The sequence below is a fragment of the Perca flavescens genome, chromosome 11, assembly GCF_004354835.1.
Source record: "Perca flavescens isolate YP-PL-M2 chromosome 11, PFLA_1.0, whole genome shotgun sequence".
Lineage (NCBI taxonomy): Eukaryota > Metazoa > Chordata > Actinopteri > Perciformes > Percidae > Perca > Perca flavescens.
In genome coordinates, this window is record NC_041341.1 from 10638785 (window position 1) to 10658158 (window position 19374).

The window sequence follows — 19374 nt, forward strand, 5'->3', positions numbered from 1 at the left end:
GACTTAAATACTCCTAATAAGAATGCAACAACCCGCAGTTATTCGTTTTTTGACACGGATGTGACGTCACACTCGAGCTACTAGCCGCGATTACAAGAAAAAAAGAACGCACCATTACCCCCCAGCTCCCACCCCCAACTCCTTCTTGTCGGTTAATGGCTGGAACACTGTTTGTTTTTTTAGATTTATGAAATGTTTTTTCTCAAACATGTCATGTCCTTTTGTCGATGATCCCGTTGATGAAAAAGCTGTATTAATTCACAGAGAGTTTACGTCGGGAGATGATATTGAGTCCTGACTATAGGATTATAATATAATATTATATATTATAGATAGAATTTTTTCACAGTCCATCAGATATGTAGATACCTTATCCGTCCTCATATCACTAACATCCACCATCGTGGACATGCTTTAACATCCAAGCAGTCTCTTTGTGTCGCATTACGTTTCTTTGCAAACGGCAGTTTTCTTTACTGGTGTGTATACGGATCATACTGTAATAGTAAAGCCACTGTATGCAGAGCCATCAGAAAAGTGTGACTCTCTCTGAAACGTTTTTAAACGTTTTTTGTAGTGTTCCCTGGATACAAACCAGTGAGAGCCATTAAAAAGAAATAAATGATTATAAATTATAGTTCTGTTAATGATCATGGTGCTGCAGCCTCAGAATGGGATTAGTATAGTTTACTTTTTCGCCCGCAGGATTGCACCCAAATGAAATTATAGGTGTAATACAATTCCAGTTTTCACCAGTAATATTATAAGTTAACTGTGATTAAATATGAAATTAAAACACTTTTAATGCTTACGCATTGACTCAAGCAGCAATTTTCTCCCAAACCAATTCTCTCTCTATTGCAGCAGCAGCCGCTGTCTTGCTTTTTTAACGAAATGCATGTTCAAACCTATGGTTCAAACTCGCTGTTTGTGCGCATGAGTATTTCTGCCGACCCGTTTGTTTGTGGTTGTTACCATGGTGAATCGTAGTATCAAGGCTCCATTCATACTGCCTTTTTATTGTGGTGGTGCACGTGCGTAACCCTGAGTTTCCCATCTCAGGGTAAATCAACTCAGACATCAGGGTTAGACTCAGAGTTTGTTAAACCTTCTACCTGGAACGGACCCCTGGTTGGCCAGTTTGTTTTTGTTGCCGTTTGTAGCGCCTGGGCTGTCTGCAGAGACTGCATTCTTTTCACAGTGTGTTCAGGTGACCGGCAGCTAGCAGATGGTGAGGAAATGTTTGCTATATGTGACAAAACATGTTGTAGCCTAAGAAAACGTGTCACATCGCTTAGAGCACCATTAAAAGCCAGATTAAAAAGATGCCATTTGGATTTTGCATCCATTTGATCACACAAGATGTTAGTTAAGTTCAGTGAAGTATTTTTCCCCATCTTTGTTGCTTTGTTCTCTTTTCTGATTGACTGCTCAGTGATCAGATGCATTTTCAGGGTGTCATTGTATTGTAGGCAGCCAACCTCACCCACCAGTACAAAACTGAGGATTATTTGTAAAACCAAATTTGTTTTTTTGTGTCCGTTTGGATCTCAGGTGAAGGAGAAGGAGCAGGCTCGCAAGGAGTACAAGCAGGCTATTGAGAGAGGCCATGGAGCCTACCTCATGGACCAGGACGCCCCCGTATGTCCACCCTGTGCACTCCAGCAAACACATATCATTGTGCTGATTCAAGCTCTAAATCCAGCAATCTCTATCTTTGAAATAATAGACTGATCAATCAGTATTGCAAGATATTTATATTTTTTTTCACATTATTATTTCATTAATGTCATCGAATCATTAAATCAATACATACAAGTGTATAAAGTTGTGAAGTGGGAGCTGTGGTTAAGAAAGTGTTTTTCCCTTATTTTGTATTCCCATAAAAAACAAATTCTTTCAACAATATCCTTAAAGTTGCTTATGAAAACACGGACTCTACCAATTTAAATGTAACAATCATATAGGTTGGGACAACCAGCTTCAATTATTTCAACTTTGTTTCTGAGAAATCCTGCTTATCCATAATTTTGGCACAACGGGCAACTCTAAATACTACAATACCCATGAGCCCCAGCCAGCGTTGCTGTGGAGAAGAATCCAGTCCGAGGCAACAATGAGATTGGTGGCAAATCAAAAAAACGCTGTTGCAGCAAATGTTGTGCACCCGGCACAACATTTGCTGAATTCATCCAAATTGCCAAAATGCACCTTGGGAGTCGTGGTTAACTTCTCCACTTAAATGTATTTGTACATAAGCTTGAGGTTTCTACGTTGTATCAAAGGACCAGATATTTTCTAATGCACTTGTTAATACTTTGTGCAACTTTGTCTATGTAAAAAAATAGGAGTTTTACTTCTGGAACCAGAGGTGCCCAGAATAGCTCTTCCTACTTTGCATCTCTATTTCGGCACTGGTTGTAATGTCATTTCTGTGCTCGTTGCAGGATGTATTTACCATCAGTGTTGGCAATCTTCCGCCCGGTGCGACTGTCCTCATTAAAGTTACATTTGTGTCTGAGCTGATCGTCCGGGACGGGAGCATTCTCTTCTCCCTCCCTGGGAGTGTGGCTCCGTGGCAGGAGAGTGCGGCGCTAAACCAGACCACACAAGTAAGGAGAGCCTGGACGGGAGGTCCAAACTAAAACTAAAAACATTCCTCCTCCAAGTGTCATTTGTTTTTCTGCAGGCTGTCCATAGTGTGAACAGCAAAACATCAAGAAAACAATCAGATGATGTATGCATGTACAAGATTTCTTCTCCTTATTTTCCTTTCGTTGGATGTTCATGTGTTTTCTATTTGACACAAGTTAGGCAATTAAACGTATGAGATATTAAATATAGTGGGATTCGCCTGCAGTGTTTGGTCTTCAATTTAAATTGGCAGCTTGCCTTGAGCTGTCTTACTGTTGCATGAACCATTCATCACCGGAGAAATTCTAAACTGAGGCTGAGAAGTGTTACTCTTTCTGTTTATTGATTTATTTCACTGCATTAGGCCTTTGCCTTTCTATGTTGGTTATGTGAGGGGCTCTGAAAGCAAAATGACTGTTAGTGTTCTTTGTTTTTTCATTGCTTAACAGGTCACTGTGGAGAAGGTGTGTGTGACTGATGAGGCAAGGTGAGCTGACACCATCTTTAGTGCTGAATACTCATTGGTGTAGTTTGGTGAAGCATTAGATATATTGGCTAGTTGATCCACAAATAATTAACTGCTGACACTTGTATTAATCATTTGTCATGTATGCAGTAAAACATTTTGGATAGAAAGGTGTGTTGTCCTTCTACTCTTTGGCTATATGTCCTTCCATTTAGTGTCTTTTTAAATGCACGTTTAACTTTGTGCATCTAGAGGCTGTGTTCAAAGTGTTGTTTCTTTTCCTCAGAGTGTTCACTCTGGACATGTCAGTTGAGATGCCGCATGAGATCACCAACCTACAGTGCATCACTCACAAAGTCAAGATCAAGGTAATATTGGTGTTTTAACATTTAATCATATATTTTGATTATGCAGATATTGTTACAGTACATGGTTGTCAGGCGGTGATGGCACAGTGGATATGACAATGCCTTTGGTGTGGGAGATCTGGGTTCAATTCCCACTGCGATACATCAACCAATGTGTCCCTGAGCAAGACACTTAACCCCTAGTTGCTCCAGAGGCGTGCAACCTCTGACATATATAGCAATTGTAAGTGGCTTTGGATGAAAGTGTCAGCTAAATGACATGTAAGGTAATGTAATGTTTTATTTCTCTGTCTCACTGGGTTCCTACACATGTCAAGAAAGTCTACAAATGTATCAAAAAAGATTTTAATGTTTTTTTCTTTGGACTTGAAAAGTTTGGAAATGAAGCAAAAATTCAGGCATGCCTTAAAAAAAGTTTTGAAATAGAAGCTGTGTCACTTTGCACAGCGTATATGTCGTGAAAAGATGCAGTGTTTACTGTTTCATATATTTATATTTGTAATAATGGGGTAAGTAAGTGTAAGTGCTGAAATAATGACTGGATAAATTGATAAGCCTAACAGCAGATAATTTGTTATAATTAACACAATATTGTCATAATTATGTATTTCTTTTAAATGTCAAAATACTAAAGATCTGCGTGTTACAGCTTTAAGAAAATAAACATGTTTTTCTGGATTATATCAGATCAGAAGTTGTTTTGTCTCCTGCTTCAAATGTGTAAATCATTTTAAATCACTGATGATGCAGAAATGTCATACGTTTGATATTTTTCTGATACTAAAAAGTTGATTAATTGAAGCTATGCTTGATAGTTTAATCCATTAAAAAGGTGATCATTACTTGCAAACCTAGTCCCTTTCATATTGCTCATGTTTATCCTTTCTTCTTTCGTTGTATGTGTGTGTGATTCTCTAGAGAACCGACTGTAAGGCGGTGGTGAGCGTGCTGCCAGGAGAGGTCATGGGACAGGAAGGTTTCCAGCTGTCAGTCACTCTATCTGAGGTCCACCTGCCCAGGATGTGGGTGGAGAAACACCCCGACAAGGACAGCCAGGTCTGTCTGTCTCTCTGTCTGCATGTCTTCCTTTTTTTACTTTCACTCTGTGTTACCTTTTTTCAGCCAAATCTCGCTCTCTCCTCTAGGCGAGCATGTTAGTTTTCTATCCAGACTTTGAAGACAACTCCAGTTCAGCATCCGATGAAGTCATCCTCTTGCTGGACACGTCTGAGTCCATGAAGGAAGAGTCTCTCCGCATGGCCCAGAAACTCGCCCTGCAGGTCCTCAAAACCCTCGACCACAACCTCAGACTCAATGTCATTTTCTTTGGCACAGGTCAGTTTGACCCTTTTACCTTTATTGTGTATGTAGTGATAAAAGCATAAAATAGACAGAAGAAGTACAAGTTGGAAAGGTAAGACAAAAGTAATCTATTTTTCGGTGATCGGTTAGAAATTCTGACATGCAGGAGTGTTTCAGCACTTCATCTCATGTGAGCTGATTGTTGTATACAACGGCAGGGTCTTTCCTGGCTCAGAATGGGCCTTTGGGGGGGACTACGCAAGGCAGTAAGCATGATCAGTCCGCGTACAGTTACCGTATTTGACAGAAACCTACGCAGTTACCTGATGTTATTTTCTGAAAATTTGATAAACACGTGTAGGATGCTTGAGTAACTAAAACCCCAGTTTACAAAACTGGTTAAAATATATTAAAGGTGCTGTAGGTAGGATTGTGAAGATCCAGGACTTGGCTAAAGAATTTGAACATTGACAACTTCTCAGTCCCTTCCTCCTTTCTGCTAAAGCCCAAACGGTCTCCTAAGCCCCTCCCCCCCACAAGGGAGAGTGAATGTGTGTGCATGAGAAGTGATTGACACACAGTTAGACACCGCCCCCTGGTCATGATTGGTGCGTCTGAACAGGTAGTCGTGGATTTTTGCAAATCGCACTACAGGCTGTAGGTGGTGCCAGAGGAGCTGGATTTTTTTTAAATGACCTGCTTCATGTAGTTCTACTGGAACATAGGGTCAGTTTCAGCAAATATGACAGAAAGTTAGTTTTATAAGTCTTACCTACTGCATCTTTAATAATTTAAATTACTTTTTAGTTTAAACCTGTCTAATCAATTTCTTATAGATCATCATGTTAATGACTATTTTGCAAAAGTGCTACAGTGGTCAGTAGATATTTTCCTGACGTTTGCAGTGTTTTGTCTGTCAGATCACACAGAAGCTTTCCTGGCAGCACAGCCGTATGTTAAAGCCCGTCCAGCAGCCGAGAGCTTCATCAAGGTGAGTTATGACTGGCACATTCTTTCATACTGCAGTTCAACCTGGAAGCCATTGTCATAAGGATTATTAAGAGGTGTGGTTGCAGAGCTCTGAAATGAAGCAGTCATATATTTTTATATATATATATATAGGTCTAAAAATAATCTAAATAAGAGAGCTTCTACGAAAGCCCTGAAAGGCAAGGTGAAAAAAAAAAAGAAATAGACTTCCAAAGACTTTGCTTTTCAGGGCTTCCATGGGCTGCATATGCTTAGACTAATTCAGCAGTATAATAATACAGTACGGTATAATATCTTACACTTTTCTATTGTATGAGTTAATATACTGTAATATCAATTAACAAAAGAGATATAAGGCAAACACAAAAGAGTGCTTCTTTTTGTGCACTCATTTAACCCTTGCATATTCATTCTAATCCTGATGGGATAAAAGATCATTTGGAACGGTTTTCTTTTGCTGCATTCATGCAATGTTTGCAGAATAAGAAGAACAGGAAATCACTCCCATTATTCAGATGGGAGTGTTCACGCATTGTTCCAAGGTGGTTAGTCCTAGTGCTGACCTTGTTGTCACACCAGATAAATGGCATAAAAAATGACGTACTATGAAAATAAGTGAATCGATAGTTCTTTTTAAGTGGGAAATCGGAATTACATGCCTGAGGCTGATGTGTAAGATTTTCCCTACTTCTCGTGATTACAGTTAAAGTGATGTTTCGGAGTTATTTCACCCTAGTGTCCTTTGCACCATGACACCACCACCTCGAGCCAAACACCACCCCACCCCCCCCCCCCAGAAGCTTTTTTCGCCTGGGTCTAACATTGGGAGAGTTAGCGTAGAGTAGCGTTATCAGCTGAATAGCTTAGCGCAGGGGCTAAAGGACCCACGTTTGTATCTGGTAAATGACCCCACTAATAATGCCCGAAATGATACCAAACGTCGACAGTAGTACATACAGTTTATGTACTCATAAAACGATGGATTGTAAAGTTTGTAAGTACACCAGAGGTTTATGAACACTTGCCTGCTGGCTTCTGCTCTCTGCTGTTGTTGCTGCTGCCGGCAATAAGATGAGTGCTTAGGGACGTCTACAAATTACAACACCGAAAAGAGATGCAACAAAAATATTTTTTAATTTAACTTTTTTTTTTAAGTAAGTGCTGTAGTATAACAAGCAGGAGACAAGTAATAACTGAGATAAGTTTGGAGATATTAAATTATTTAATCATTAAATTAATAAATATTTTTGTTGTATCTCTTTTCGGTGTAGTAATTTGTAGACGGCCCTAAGCACTCGTCTAACTGCAGGTAGCAGCAGCAGCAGCAGAAGCAACAGAGAGCAGAAGAGAGCAGGCAAGTGTTCATAAACTTCTGGTGTACTTACAAACTTTCCAATCCATCGTTTTATGAGTACATAACCTATTTGTACTAGTGTAGAAGTTTGGTATCATTTTGGGCATTAATATTGGGGTCATTTACGAGATACAAACGTGGGTCCATTAGCCCCTGCGCTAAGCTATTCAGCTGATAACGCTACTCTACGCTAACTCTCCCAATGTTAGACCCAGGTGAACAAAGCTTCTGGGGGGGTGTTTGGCTCGAGGTCATGGTGCAAAGGACCCTAGGGTGAAATTACTCCAAACCATCACTTTAAGACAATGTGACTTGAATGCCTGTGTGTTCTGAAAGCCTTGCTCCTTTTCCTCCTATCAGCGCTCCAGCCCAGTCGGGGGCAGCACTGAGCTTTGGCGGCCTCTGCGAGCTCTCAGCCTGCTGCCTCCATCCCGCGGCGTCAGGAACCTGCTGCTGCTGTCGGACGGCCACATCCAGAACGCGGAGCTCACCTTGCAACTGCTCAGAGACAATGCTCAGCACAGCCGCCTCTTCACCTGCGGCCTCAGGTCTGAACGGGTCCAGTGGTTATAGGACAGGTTCACAGGGGGTTGAACTCTGAACTCTAAAGACCAAAAAAAAAAATGTAATACAGCATTTGTCCGGACTGCAGTAGCAGCTACCATGCTCTGCACGCTGAGTTTCGTTTGATTACAGACATTTTAAAGGCATCTGTTTATGTTTCTTTGTCATTTCAGCCCGACAGCCAATCGGCACATGCTAAGAGCCCTGGCCAGGGCAGGGGGTGGAGCCTACGAATTCTTCGACACAAAAACCAAACACAATTGGGCAGAGAAGGTGAGACTGACCATTATCCATGAGGTAACAGTAGCCACTGACTATCAAACAGATATAATCATACAGTATAGTCATATTTTTCATCATTGTTTGTGCTGCATTCATGTGGTGTCGGAATAATCTCAAAAATGAGTTCCCCTGAAAATTCACACTGCATTAACGTTGTGAGATAGGGCATGCCTTTGAAGTGCCCTTCTAGTTTGTTGGAATTTTAGTCTTTCTCTAAATATACAAAGTATCCACAAATTTCCTAAGAGGATTTTTCCTGAATTTTATTATCGTAAACTGTGACAAGCTCACCTTCACATAGAGCGAAATAACCGCTGTTGATTCATCTGTTTGCCCTTTGTTTTGTGTGTTTTGGTCACAGGTGGCGTGTCAGGTGAAGCGTATGTCGTCTCCTGGCTGCAGTTCAGTGTCAGTAAAGTGGCAGCAGTTCAACCCAACAGCTGCCCCTCCTGTGCAAGCCCCCAAGCAGCTCAATGCTCTGTTCAATGACTGCCACACCCTGGTTTACGGCTTTGTTCCGCACTGCACTCAGGTACCCAGTTTATACACACGATTTCAAACCGCTGAATGCTTTTCTTTTCTTCAGTTGTTTGCGGTTATTTTTGCATTATTCTGCATCTCAGTTAGGGCTACAAGTAACTTATTTTAAATCATTTAAGTTTTGATGAAAAATTAACACATAAATAAACTTAACAAAATACAATTGCAAATGCTACTAATAACTTGTAAAACATTTTTTATTATCCAGTAATAAAAACGAAAAGTGCAATAAATCTAAATATATTTTATTACAATAAACTAGTAATTCCATGAAAATAAAAGAAGAAACACTACAGCTTAGCTGTAATCAGTTTATCCATCTTTGTTTTTCTTTTGATTCATAGTTTAGTCTATAAATACCCAAAACTAGTGAGAAATGCCCATCACAATTTCCCAGAGCTCAAGTTGATATCTTTAAATCGATTGCTTTCTTTGACAAATAGTCAAAACATGAACATATTAAATGTGCAATGATATAAAACATTGTCAAGCAGCAAAGCATCATATTTAATAAAATATAAACCAGCAAATATTTCACATTTCTTCTTAATGAATGACTCAAATGATGTTGCTTCACGCAGGCCACCCTCCTTGGAAACCTGAGCGGTCAGGAACTCAAAACCATGGTGTCGACCAGTGAGCTGCAGAAGACCAGGGGCACGGTAAGTACACACACAAACACACACACATTCACACTCAACAGTCAGTCTCAACTAGTCTATATCCACTATGTCTCACATCTGGGATTGCTCCGTTGCCATCGGAAATTCCAGCGGATTTGACTCTTTTTGGCCGGATGTCCGTTACCTTCTGCTTATTTTGTGTTGGAATTCTAAACTATGGTTAACTGCTCCTCAGATCTCTGCATGGTAAATCCAGACAGCTAGCTAGACTATCTGTCCAATCTGAGTTTTCTGTTGCACGACTAAAACAACTTTTGAACGTACACATGTTCCACCAAAAAAAAGTTCCTTCCCGAGACTATTTCGCAGAGGCACCGTGGCTCCGTCCGGCGCTATCCGCCTCCCATGACTGTTGTGATTGTTTTAAAGAGATGCCAATAAACCAGAGCAAGTTTTTCTCTTATCCCGGAATGCTGTACGGACTAGCCAGAACTTCCTCCACTGCCAGACCCTCCTCCGTGGTGCTGTGGAGGAAGGTCTGGCAATGCAAGGCTAGTCTCAACAGTACCTGCTGTATAGATTTAATGTCATTTGGGGAATCTGCTTGTTAACTGAAGTAAAATAATACTGTAACACTATCTTTCAATCATTCATTCATTCAACCTTTATTTAAACTCGAGAGATCCTTGAGGGGCAGCACTCATTTACAATGACATTGAGTAATTACAAAAGAAAGTGCTGTATTGTTCCAGGAGTCAGGTGCACTAAAGTTAATAGCAGCTTTTCCATGTTCAGACCGAGCTTGTGGAACAAACACAACACACACATCGTTCCAATTTTACCCTGAAGATACTGATGCAGGATTATGGTGATTGTCATTATTATGATGAGGCAATGATTATGATGTGTGTGTGTGCGGGTGTGTGTGTGTTCGTTCAGTTTCTTCACAAGCTCACAGCGAGGGCCCTCATCAGGGATTACGAAGACGGAAGCCTGGATACAAATGAAGCTGAACATGAGGTAATTGTGTGTGGGTGTGTGTGTGTCCGTGCGTGTGTGTGTCAGTATGTTGACCTATTATTACTGTTCCAGGGGAAGAAAGCGGAGTTGAAGCGCTTCATCATCGAGTTAAGCAAGGAGTTCTCCATCCTGTCTCAGTTCACCAGCTTTGTGGCCATCGAGGAAAGGGTTTGTTTTATTTAGAGTTATTTGTATTCATCTCCCTCACCTGCTCACTTTACACCCTGGATTTGAACGTGTTGTAGCTCCCAACCAAAACCAAACTCGTCTACCTCGTTTTAGGACTCCGAACAAACAGAGGAGGGCTTCACGGACATCCCCAAGTTAATCGAAGATGAAGATGTGGACTTCCTCCCCTACATCAGCTGGATTTCTCCTCAGGATAGTAAAGAGGATCAGTTAGCGGATGATAGTTCTTCGGAGAGTGAAGAAAGTTTGGTAATGTCACACTGCGTATAGGAGAAGGAAAGAGCACATTGTTGTTATTTACTAATGTCCCCTTTATGATCTGCATGGGTCTCTCTGTTTTAGGATGATGAAGAGCAGGGGCACCATGATCTTATGAAGGTAACATCATATTGTGTATAGTGTAATCAGGGGAGAAGGAATTGGCACATTTACATGTTGTGATTTACTAATTTATTAATGAGCTGCTGATGTCTCTCTGTTTTAGTACGGGGTAGAGTCTGAAGTGTATGATGTTTTGGTTGGAAGTTGCCTCGAGTCAGCAGCTGTGTATGAAGAATGTTCAGATGAAGTGATGGTAACATCATACTGTGTATAGTGTAATTAGGAGAGAAGGAACAAGCACATTTACATGCTGGGATTTACTAATTGTCACTTTTATGAGCTGCATTTCTCTTTCTGTTGTAGACGGATGGACGTTGTCAGACAGAGGAAATAAAGGCTCCAGTTTATGCAGCCAAGGTTAGTCCCGTCACGCCCAAGCTGCAGCTGCACACCTGCTCTATATATATATATATATATATATATATATATATATATATATATATATATATTTTAGATAGAGCTGTAATTTGTAATAAACTAATACAGTAAGTAACACTTAATAGGTTCACAAATTTTAAATACCATCACGTTTGTTTTATTATCGAGGCTGCAAAATGCATACTGCTCCATTCATTTGCTTTATTGATAAATAAAGTAAAATAAATAAATAAAATAAAGTTTGCTTGATCAAGGATCTTTTTTAGTCGTGTGCACAACAATAAAAAAAAAGTACTAAAAGCTTAGGCCTCAGGCACCTCTTATAATGCTTATTAAATACATGAAAAGAGAAACACAAATCTGAACCTGAGACAAAAAAATGAAAATATAAAAAATAAGTATATAATGTATGATAGAATTGATCTAATTCATTTATGTTTGTGAACTACAATCAACTTTTAGTGGTGTTTTAAAAAGAATTGTGGTTCAGTTTTCATTTGTGAGCTAAAAAAATGGTTCTGTCTTGTTTTTTGTTTTCTTTATTTCTCTTCTCTTGTAGGGTGTCCAGATTAGGGAACTCATGGCAATGAGCTACCGAGAAGCGTGTCCCCAAATTTTACGTAGGCAACTCCTACCGGACCTAGCCTATATGGTCCCTCCCCCTCCTCCTCCTCGTCCTCCTCCTTGTCCACCCGGTGCTTCACATATGCGACCCATACTTATGTCCTCTGCGGTCCCCTCACCTCCCTCTTCATTGTTTGGTTCAGCCCACTCATTTGATCGTCTTCCTGGTGTTCCTCCACCTACGTCTTGCTCCTACAATGCCATGCCAGCTTCTGTCAGTCAGTCACTGGGTTTACCGAGTTCAGACAGCTCAGGGATACAACATTTCAGTCAACTACAGTCAGCGATGCACAGTTCCTTTGCACCTAAAATCCCCAGAGGCTTTGGCAGCATGAGACATACCACATCCTCTAACTCAATGGATATGTCTTCTACTGCACCTTCTCCTATGGCATTTTCTCCTATGGCATTTTCTCCTATGGCATTTTCTTCAGCAATGCAGATGTATGTACGACAACAACAACAACAACAACAACAACAACAACAACAACAACAACAACAACAACAACAACAACAACAACAACAACAACAACAACAACAACAACAACAACAACCAGATTTTAGTGTCCGTAACATGTCCCTTTTGCCTCAAGTCAGATGTTTTGAAAGGAGTCTTCCCGTAACACAAGCATGTTTTGGTAGTTTTACATCTCTAAAACAGTCACGTTTTGATCCAAGTTGCTTTCTGCCTCAACACCAACCCATTGAACAGGATGTTGGTGTTATATCTGTTGAACCAGAAAATCAAGAATGTATAAGTTCAAAACTGAGAAGAGAAATAAAATCAATGCAGGAAGCAGACGTTCTACCAGCACCTGCACCTGATGGATATGTACCTCAGGCTCATTTAAGGAAGGGATCGCGCCTTGCTATGATGTGCAAAAGGCGCCGTGCTGTGCCTTTATCCCAACCCCTCGAGTGAGTCCCACAAAAAAAAAAGTTTCCTACTTAGAAAACTCATGTTTGCATTTCTGGATGTAAATGTGTGTTTTTTTTAAATGTACAACTGCTCATCTTGTTTCAGGGACAAGTCAGCAGATCCTGAAGTGCTGCAGCTCAGATGGACAAAGATCTTCCAGATGCAGCATTGGGTAAGATGTGATTTAAAAAATAAATAAATATGCTGACGTAACCGTGTGTCTAAATTAAGTCTTTTCTTTCCCTGCTGGCAAATTTAAAATGTCAGCTTTGACAAAGGTTTATCAATTGTGTTAAAGGGGAACTAACTCTAGGACCACTAGCTGTCACAAAGGCGACATCTCACTTTGTTACAACACTGGAACCATTTCTTTCCAGTGTTGCGAGCAAGCAAGTAAGCAGAGTCGCTTTGGATTACAAAAGCAGCCGCTTTGTGTCTGTTTTTAACAATATTTCTGTACAGTTCTTCCGCAGTGTAAAAGTTTATTTGGATTAAATGTAATTAATTTTACCAAAGGAGTTTTGTTACCATCACTTAGCAAGCCGTTTCAATGCTATCATACTCGATGGTGGAAAATATATTCAGATCCTTAACTTAAAGGAACACGCCGACTTATTGGGACTTTAGCTTATTCACCGTAACCCCCACAGTAAGACAAGTCGATACATACCCTTCTCATCTCCGTGCGTGCTGTAACGCTGTCTGACGGCTCCAGCATTAGCTTAGCCCAGCACAGATCCTGCAGGTAACTGGTTCCAACTAGCCTACTGCTCCAAATTGTGACAAAAGTGACAAAATAACGCCAACATGTTCCTATTTACATGTTGTGATTTGTAGAGTCTGGCGTGTACAAAAAAACAACGTAACATGAGACACAGCCATCTTCTAACTGTAAACAAACTGGGAACTATATTCTCAGACAGGCTTGCTGCGAGCATATCACTCCGCCCAAGTACTATATTCTTCCGCCTGAGAATATAGTTCCCGGTTTGTTTACAGTTAGAAGACGGCTGTGTCTCATGTTACGTTGTTTTTTGTACATGCTGTGACTCTACAAATCACAACATGTAAATAGGAACATGTTGGCGTTATTTTTTCACTTATTCGGAGCAGTAGGATTACTGGAACCATTCACCTGATGTTCTGTGCTGGCCTGATGCCGCTGGAGCTGTCAGACAGCCTTACAGCACGCATTGAGATGAGAAGGGTATGTATGGACTTGTCTAACTCTGGGGGTTATGGTGAATAAGCTAAATTCCCAATAAGTCGGCGTAATTTTTTAAAGGTCGATTATAATTTTTTCGTTTGTCTTCTACAGGTTGGAAGCGGAATTGTCCATTACATTACATTACATTATGCAAGTTTGCCATATCGGGTCGCCTCGGATCTGTAGTTCAAATGAACTGGACAATGTAATGTAATGGACAATTCTGCTTCCAACCTGTAGGGGGACCGAAGTGGGAAAAGTTCTCTAGTGTTGCTTTAAAAGTTTAAAAGTAGTTTAAAAAGTTCTCGATTAGTTGTTTGCTCTATAAAATCTCATGAGAATTGCGAAAAATGTAGGTCAGTGTTTTCCAAAGCCCAGGGACGCCCTGAAATGTCTTGTTTTGTCCACGACTCAAAGATATTTAGTTTACTGTCATGAGAGTGAAGAAAGTAGGAAATATTCACATTCAAGAAGCTGGATTTAAGAAGAGACATTTTTACTTTTATTTATAAAAAATACTCAAACTGATTAATCAATTATCAAAATAGTTGCTGATTAGTTCAATAGTTGGCAACTAATTTTTTAATCTTCGCCACTCTATAACGTATTATCAGCAACATGTACGTATGTAAGTATGAAACAAAGGTACTCATTTGTGCAGTCAAATCCTCAGTGTTTTCCTCTAATATCTGATATTTCTGGATTAATATTCCTGCTGCATTAATGTGTATGTTGCATTTTGCTGCTGTAGATGTCCTTTATACAGTATACTGTTGGGTAGTTTAATCTACAGTAATGCATCATATTCTATAAGATGATGATATGTTTGTAGCGTCGCTTTCCTGTGAGAACCACATATCTCTAAAAAGTTTAAAAACTTTTCATGGTGTTGGAAAAACAGCCCTGTTTTCAGCTTTGTGGCGATGCATTTTCCATCTGATCCAAAAAGCCTTTTAAAGACTTTAATTAGCTTTAAGAAGTAGGTGAATTTTCTCAACTCGTAAAGGAACACTTGGAGATGCTTGGTTCTCACTTGGAAAGGAAGGAGATGAAAAACGAATCTAAAAAGTAACTTAAGTGGTCAGACAAAAGTAGTGGAGTAAAAAGTAAAACATTTAGATGTAGTGGGGTAAAAGTATAAAGTAGCATAGCATTGAAATACTTATAAAGTAAAGTAAAGCACCTCAAAATTGTACTTGAGTACAGATCTTGATTACATTTATTTAGGAACATTCCACTACTGATCATTCTGTATAACATGTGTAACATATTGCTTTTTTTATTTTAGTAGATGCATACAAAAACATGTTTTTTAGCTGTCTTTTGACTTTTTATTTTCTTTTTAAACCTTTTATTTATCCAGGTAAGTCGCTTGAGAACAAATTTTCATTTGCAACGACGATCTGTCACATTCACTCATACCTGGAAGCTGCCCGGTACAACCACAGTCTGATCTGCTGGCCACTGAGCAGCTCCACTGAAGAGGTTGGGGTTAAGGGCCTTGCTCAAGGGAACCTCAGTGGTGGTAAATGAGGGAGGGACAAGCGCTGCTCTTTCACTTTCCCCACCCAGATTTTATCCTGTCGGTCTGGAGATTTAACCGGCGATCTCCCAGTCACAAGCGCACTTCTTTAACCTTTAGTCCACCACTGCTCTAACCGTGCTTGCTCGTACTTGTAGTCCTTGGGGAAGTGGGACATTGATGTTTTGGTGGCATGAATTCTTAGTGTCATTGTGTGTTGCAGAAGGGCTACTGGGAGTTAACCACAGAACTGGGTGAGCTCGTGAATGTCGATGCAGACCTCTTTGCCAACGTCTTCCTGAAGAACAAGGGCATCCAGTCTCTAGGTGAGAGCTCTCACAACCTGTTTCAGGCCTTTAGAGTGGAAAAAGTTGTCATTATGTTTTCTTCCATCTTTCCTGAACTAGAAGATTGGGTTTGCACAGGGGAGATACTTACAATATTTGTTTAAGTAAAAGTGCCATAATGTACTTTTAAAGTGAAATGTAACATTTCACTTGAAAGTAAACAAGAATTCAACATACTCAAGTACATAGTAAAAACATGTTAACAGTATTTAAGCTATTGCCAAAGGGCAGGTTGATCTGAATACTGTTAAACTGGTGGGAAGAAGTATCAAATGCATTGTCGTGACCTATCGGACGTAAATGTCTCATCTTTATTATTCTCTAGAATCTTGTGTTTTTAGATCATCAAAATGTGTTGAAATATAACCCGAAAGTTATCAAATCGCTTTCCCTGTATAAACGGTAAACAACCAAAATTCAAACTGCAAGTAGCCTTACTGAAACGTTTTATTTACAATTTAAAATAATTATTCAAAGTAAGAAGTTTTCCGAACCATCATCAGTGGATATACCTTAACCATAACCTCAAAAGGGGCACACATTTCAGTGTGTGAAATGACAAACATGGTGAAAAACAAGTCAGTTCTCATACGACAGCTCTGCTTTCAACAGACTTTATTAACATTGTAAGCCAGTAATTGAGTGAAGGAAAGGGTAATTTCCCCCAAATCACAATCAACATTTCCATATTTCCCCCAGAACGATGCAGGCAGAGTTTAGATTTTATTTGTCCAGGTTTTAAGATTAACCTCTGCTTTTTCTAAATGCAATTGTTACAGTAATATTTCTTTCCACGTCATTGTGGCCGGTTTTCATCGGGAACTTCTGCTCAGTTCTTCTCACTGTACTTTACCACTTTGTGTGTATGTGTGTGTGTATCTGTGTAGGTGTGAGGGCCCATGAAGACATCCTGAGGCTGGTGGCGACTCTTCTGGTTCTGCAGCTGATGAGGGAGGAGAAGCTGAAGGAGGGCAAACTGCTCCGCACTCTCTTCTGTTTGGAAGACTCCCTTCAGCCAAGGTCTGTCCAAAACCCCAAACAACATGAACATACTTTTTTTTTGGTATTTGTAAAAACACATCAACTGAGTCAAGACATTAAGGCACACCCTACAATCAACATGCATGTTCAAAACAGGGCGTGTAGGGAGAAAAACAAGTGTGATGTCTTATGTTAATGAAATAAATCCTACTCAACCTTACTCACATGAGGTTAGATTAGAAATGCATGTGTTACAACCTACAGTAGATTTAAAAAGTAAAAAGATATGATGAATCCTATATAAAAAAAACTATTGTTCTCAGCCGTTAGAGTTTCATCATTTATTATAATTTTCTGTTCCCAGATTGCCTACCCTGTTTTGGTAACTACTGACTTTTTCTTCCAGGCCCGAGCGGTGGGAAGAGGTGAAGAGGGCGGTGGACTGGGTTTGCTGGGCTGACCGCCAGTACCCGTGTGTCTACAGCCGGCTGGAGTTTGGTCTGAGCTGGGAGACCTCCACCCGTCAGCTGCTGGGTTTCGAGGGCCTCCCTCCCTTCTCACCTCTTAGTGGTCTGAAACTGCAGAGGACTGTTGGGCATCTAATGGTCCACTGAGCACGCCAGCATAACTAAGGGAGCATGAAGAGAAGATAGTGTGAGAGAAATTCATAACACTTTTCCGTTTTTCAGGGGATTTCTTTTTTTTTTTGTGGGGCTTTTGTGGGTCGGATTCAAACCCACAGCCGCTGCCAGGGACTCGGCCTACATGGGGCGCACACTCTACTGGGTGAGCTAGATGTCGCCCCGGGATGAGATTATCTTTGCGATTTATTTCTTACATATGCATGATTTATACTCACTTTATACACTAAAATAACCAGGTCCAGTTGATTTCTTCAGTAATCTAATTTCTTTAAACTTCACGAATACAAGAAATGCAGTTTTTTTTTTAATCGGTGTAGGGGTTTGGAGATTTATATTTCTCCTGGTTAATTTCTTGGACATATAGGGATATAGTAATAACCGGGTTTCTAACTGCTTTCTACATGTACGCATGTCTATGACAAAGCCTTCAGACAGGGAAATTATCACTGTGACAGCAGGGCATCTGCGTGTTCAGAATATTCCCATCCAAAATTACACTAAAACTGAAACTACCGTAATACCGCAGTATCTAGAAGTGCAGTTTCCTCTGAGCGTTAAATTAGACACAGCTGTCTTCCCACTGACACAAACACACACACGCGCGCACACACACACACAGACACACACACAGACGCATACGCATACGTGAAAAAATCACAGCAGTCAAAGTCATTTTGTGATATTTCTGAATAAGGTCAGAAGTGGACCAATGTGATGACTGACCTGCTGCATATGTAACCTGGTTTCTCTGAGTAACCTTGTTACTTGAGTGCATCTGAATCTTTTGTGTGTTTTATAAAACTACTGTACCAAATAATACATATACAACTGCAATACATATACAACTGCCTTTCAGCACCTTTGATTACTTTATTGAATGATAGAAGTTCAAAAAGAAGAAAATACAAACACACTTAACAAGGAGTAAAGATGTACATGCTGTTTTCACACATCATGCTGAGTCCACACGATAGCTCTCTGAAGTTTTCACTTGTTAGAGCTAGTTGTTAGCCTGAAGCACCAATGACTTACAGCTAGTATCCGTGTGCTATCAATTAGGATATAACACAATGGCAAGTATTTTATCACATCATTTTATTATGAATATTTAGATGAGCTGCGCACTGATTGGTTGCACACACACAGACACCCCGCTGCCCAGCACTTGCGCGCACACACACACACACACACACACACACACACAAACACACAGACACAGACACACTGTCTGTTACCGATAAACTTCCAAAAGTACAGACGTGCCAAGACATGCCGGGCGAGAGCAGCGGCTGCAGCGCGGCTTAGCCGAGAGAAAATATCCCCATCTGGCTTCAAACTTCATTTGTGCTCCAACACATAAACTCATCAACTAATGTTACTGTACAAAGCACCAGATACACAGTGTCTTTACAGTTTCATCCTCCAGTGTGTCGCGCACACACACATCAATGCAAAGTTTCGACACTTTCATTACAAGCGGGTCTGCGAAGGTGGAGAGGCCGACCGGGAAGGCAGCAAACCCGGCAGGCAGCCGCCGGCTGTCACGGCAGATTGTGGAGCTCCTCAAGTCCGACACAGTCATACCAAATTTGCAATTAGCCAACAATTTTCATAAAATGGCCCATATTTGAGCACTACATAATTGACTTCTCACATAAAAAAGACTCAGAAGTGAATTTAGTAATGAAATAGCAGACGAACAATGTATACAATTTCTGAGATCTGCGCAACCTAGATTTGGAAGATCCAAATGGTGTATGTATTTAGATGGTGTATGTCAATTTTGGGGCGTGACAAAGGTAGAGACTAGAGCCAAATAAGGTACAGCTGAGTTGACGTCAACTATTAGCTTTGTTGAGATTCGCCCGTTTTCAGCAGCAGTTTCAAATTGTGAGATTTGCAGAGGAAAGGGATGTCAATGGGACTTTGAGGTTCTATGTATGTCCTATTTACCCACCGAACTGTCGTAATTCAACTATGACAAGGTAAACTCTGTTTTGCATTTTATCACCCCTTTAAAAAGCCTGCTTTGACACTTC

At 40.4% G+C, this 19374-nt stretch overlaps 1 protein-coding gene across 1 annotated transcript in view; it reads left to right on the forward strand.

Moving 5' to 3' along the window:
• parp4 (poly (ADP-ribose) polymerase family, member 4) overlaps positions 1–18230 on the forward strand; it is a 31300-nt gene extending 13070 nt beyond the window's left edge. The window contains exons 17-38 of the mRNA XM_028590417.1: positions 1555–1641; positions 2448–2612; positions 3084–3121; positions 3387–3468; positions 4387–4524; positions 4614–4803; positions 5691–5761; positions 7475–7662; positions 7852–7951; positions 8322–8492; positions 9082–9162; positions 10063–10143; positions 10216–10311; positions 10426–10581; positions 10675–10710; positions 10817–10906; positions 11017–11070; positions 11651–12633; positions 12740–12806; positions 15587–15689; positions 16598–16730; positions 17098–18230. Coding sequence (XP_028446218.1) covers positions 1555–1641; positions 2448–2612; positions 3084–3121; positions 3387–3468; positions 4387–4524; positions 4614–4803; positions 5691–5761; positions 7475–7662; positions 7852–7951; positions 8322–8492; positions 9082–9162; positions 10063–10143; positions 10216–10311; positions 10426–10581; positions 10675–10710; positions 10817–10906; positions 11017–11070; positions 11651–12633; positions 12740–12806; positions 15587–15689; positions 16598–16730; positions 17098–17305 — 3318 coding nt within the window. The 3' untranslated portion in view covers positions 17306–18230. The remainder of the gene's footprint in view (positions 1–1554; positions 1642–2447; positions 2613–3083; positions 3122–3386; positions 3469–4386; positions 4525–4613; positions 4804–5690; positions 5762–7474; positions 7663–7851; positions 7952–8321; positions 8493–9081; positions 9163–10062; positions 10144–10215; positions 10312–10425; positions 10582–10674; positions 10711–10816; positions 10907–11016; positions 11071–11650; positions 12634–12739; positions 12807–15586; positions 15690–16597; positions 16731–17097) is intronic.
• Positions 18231–19374: the final 1144 nt, after the last annotated feature.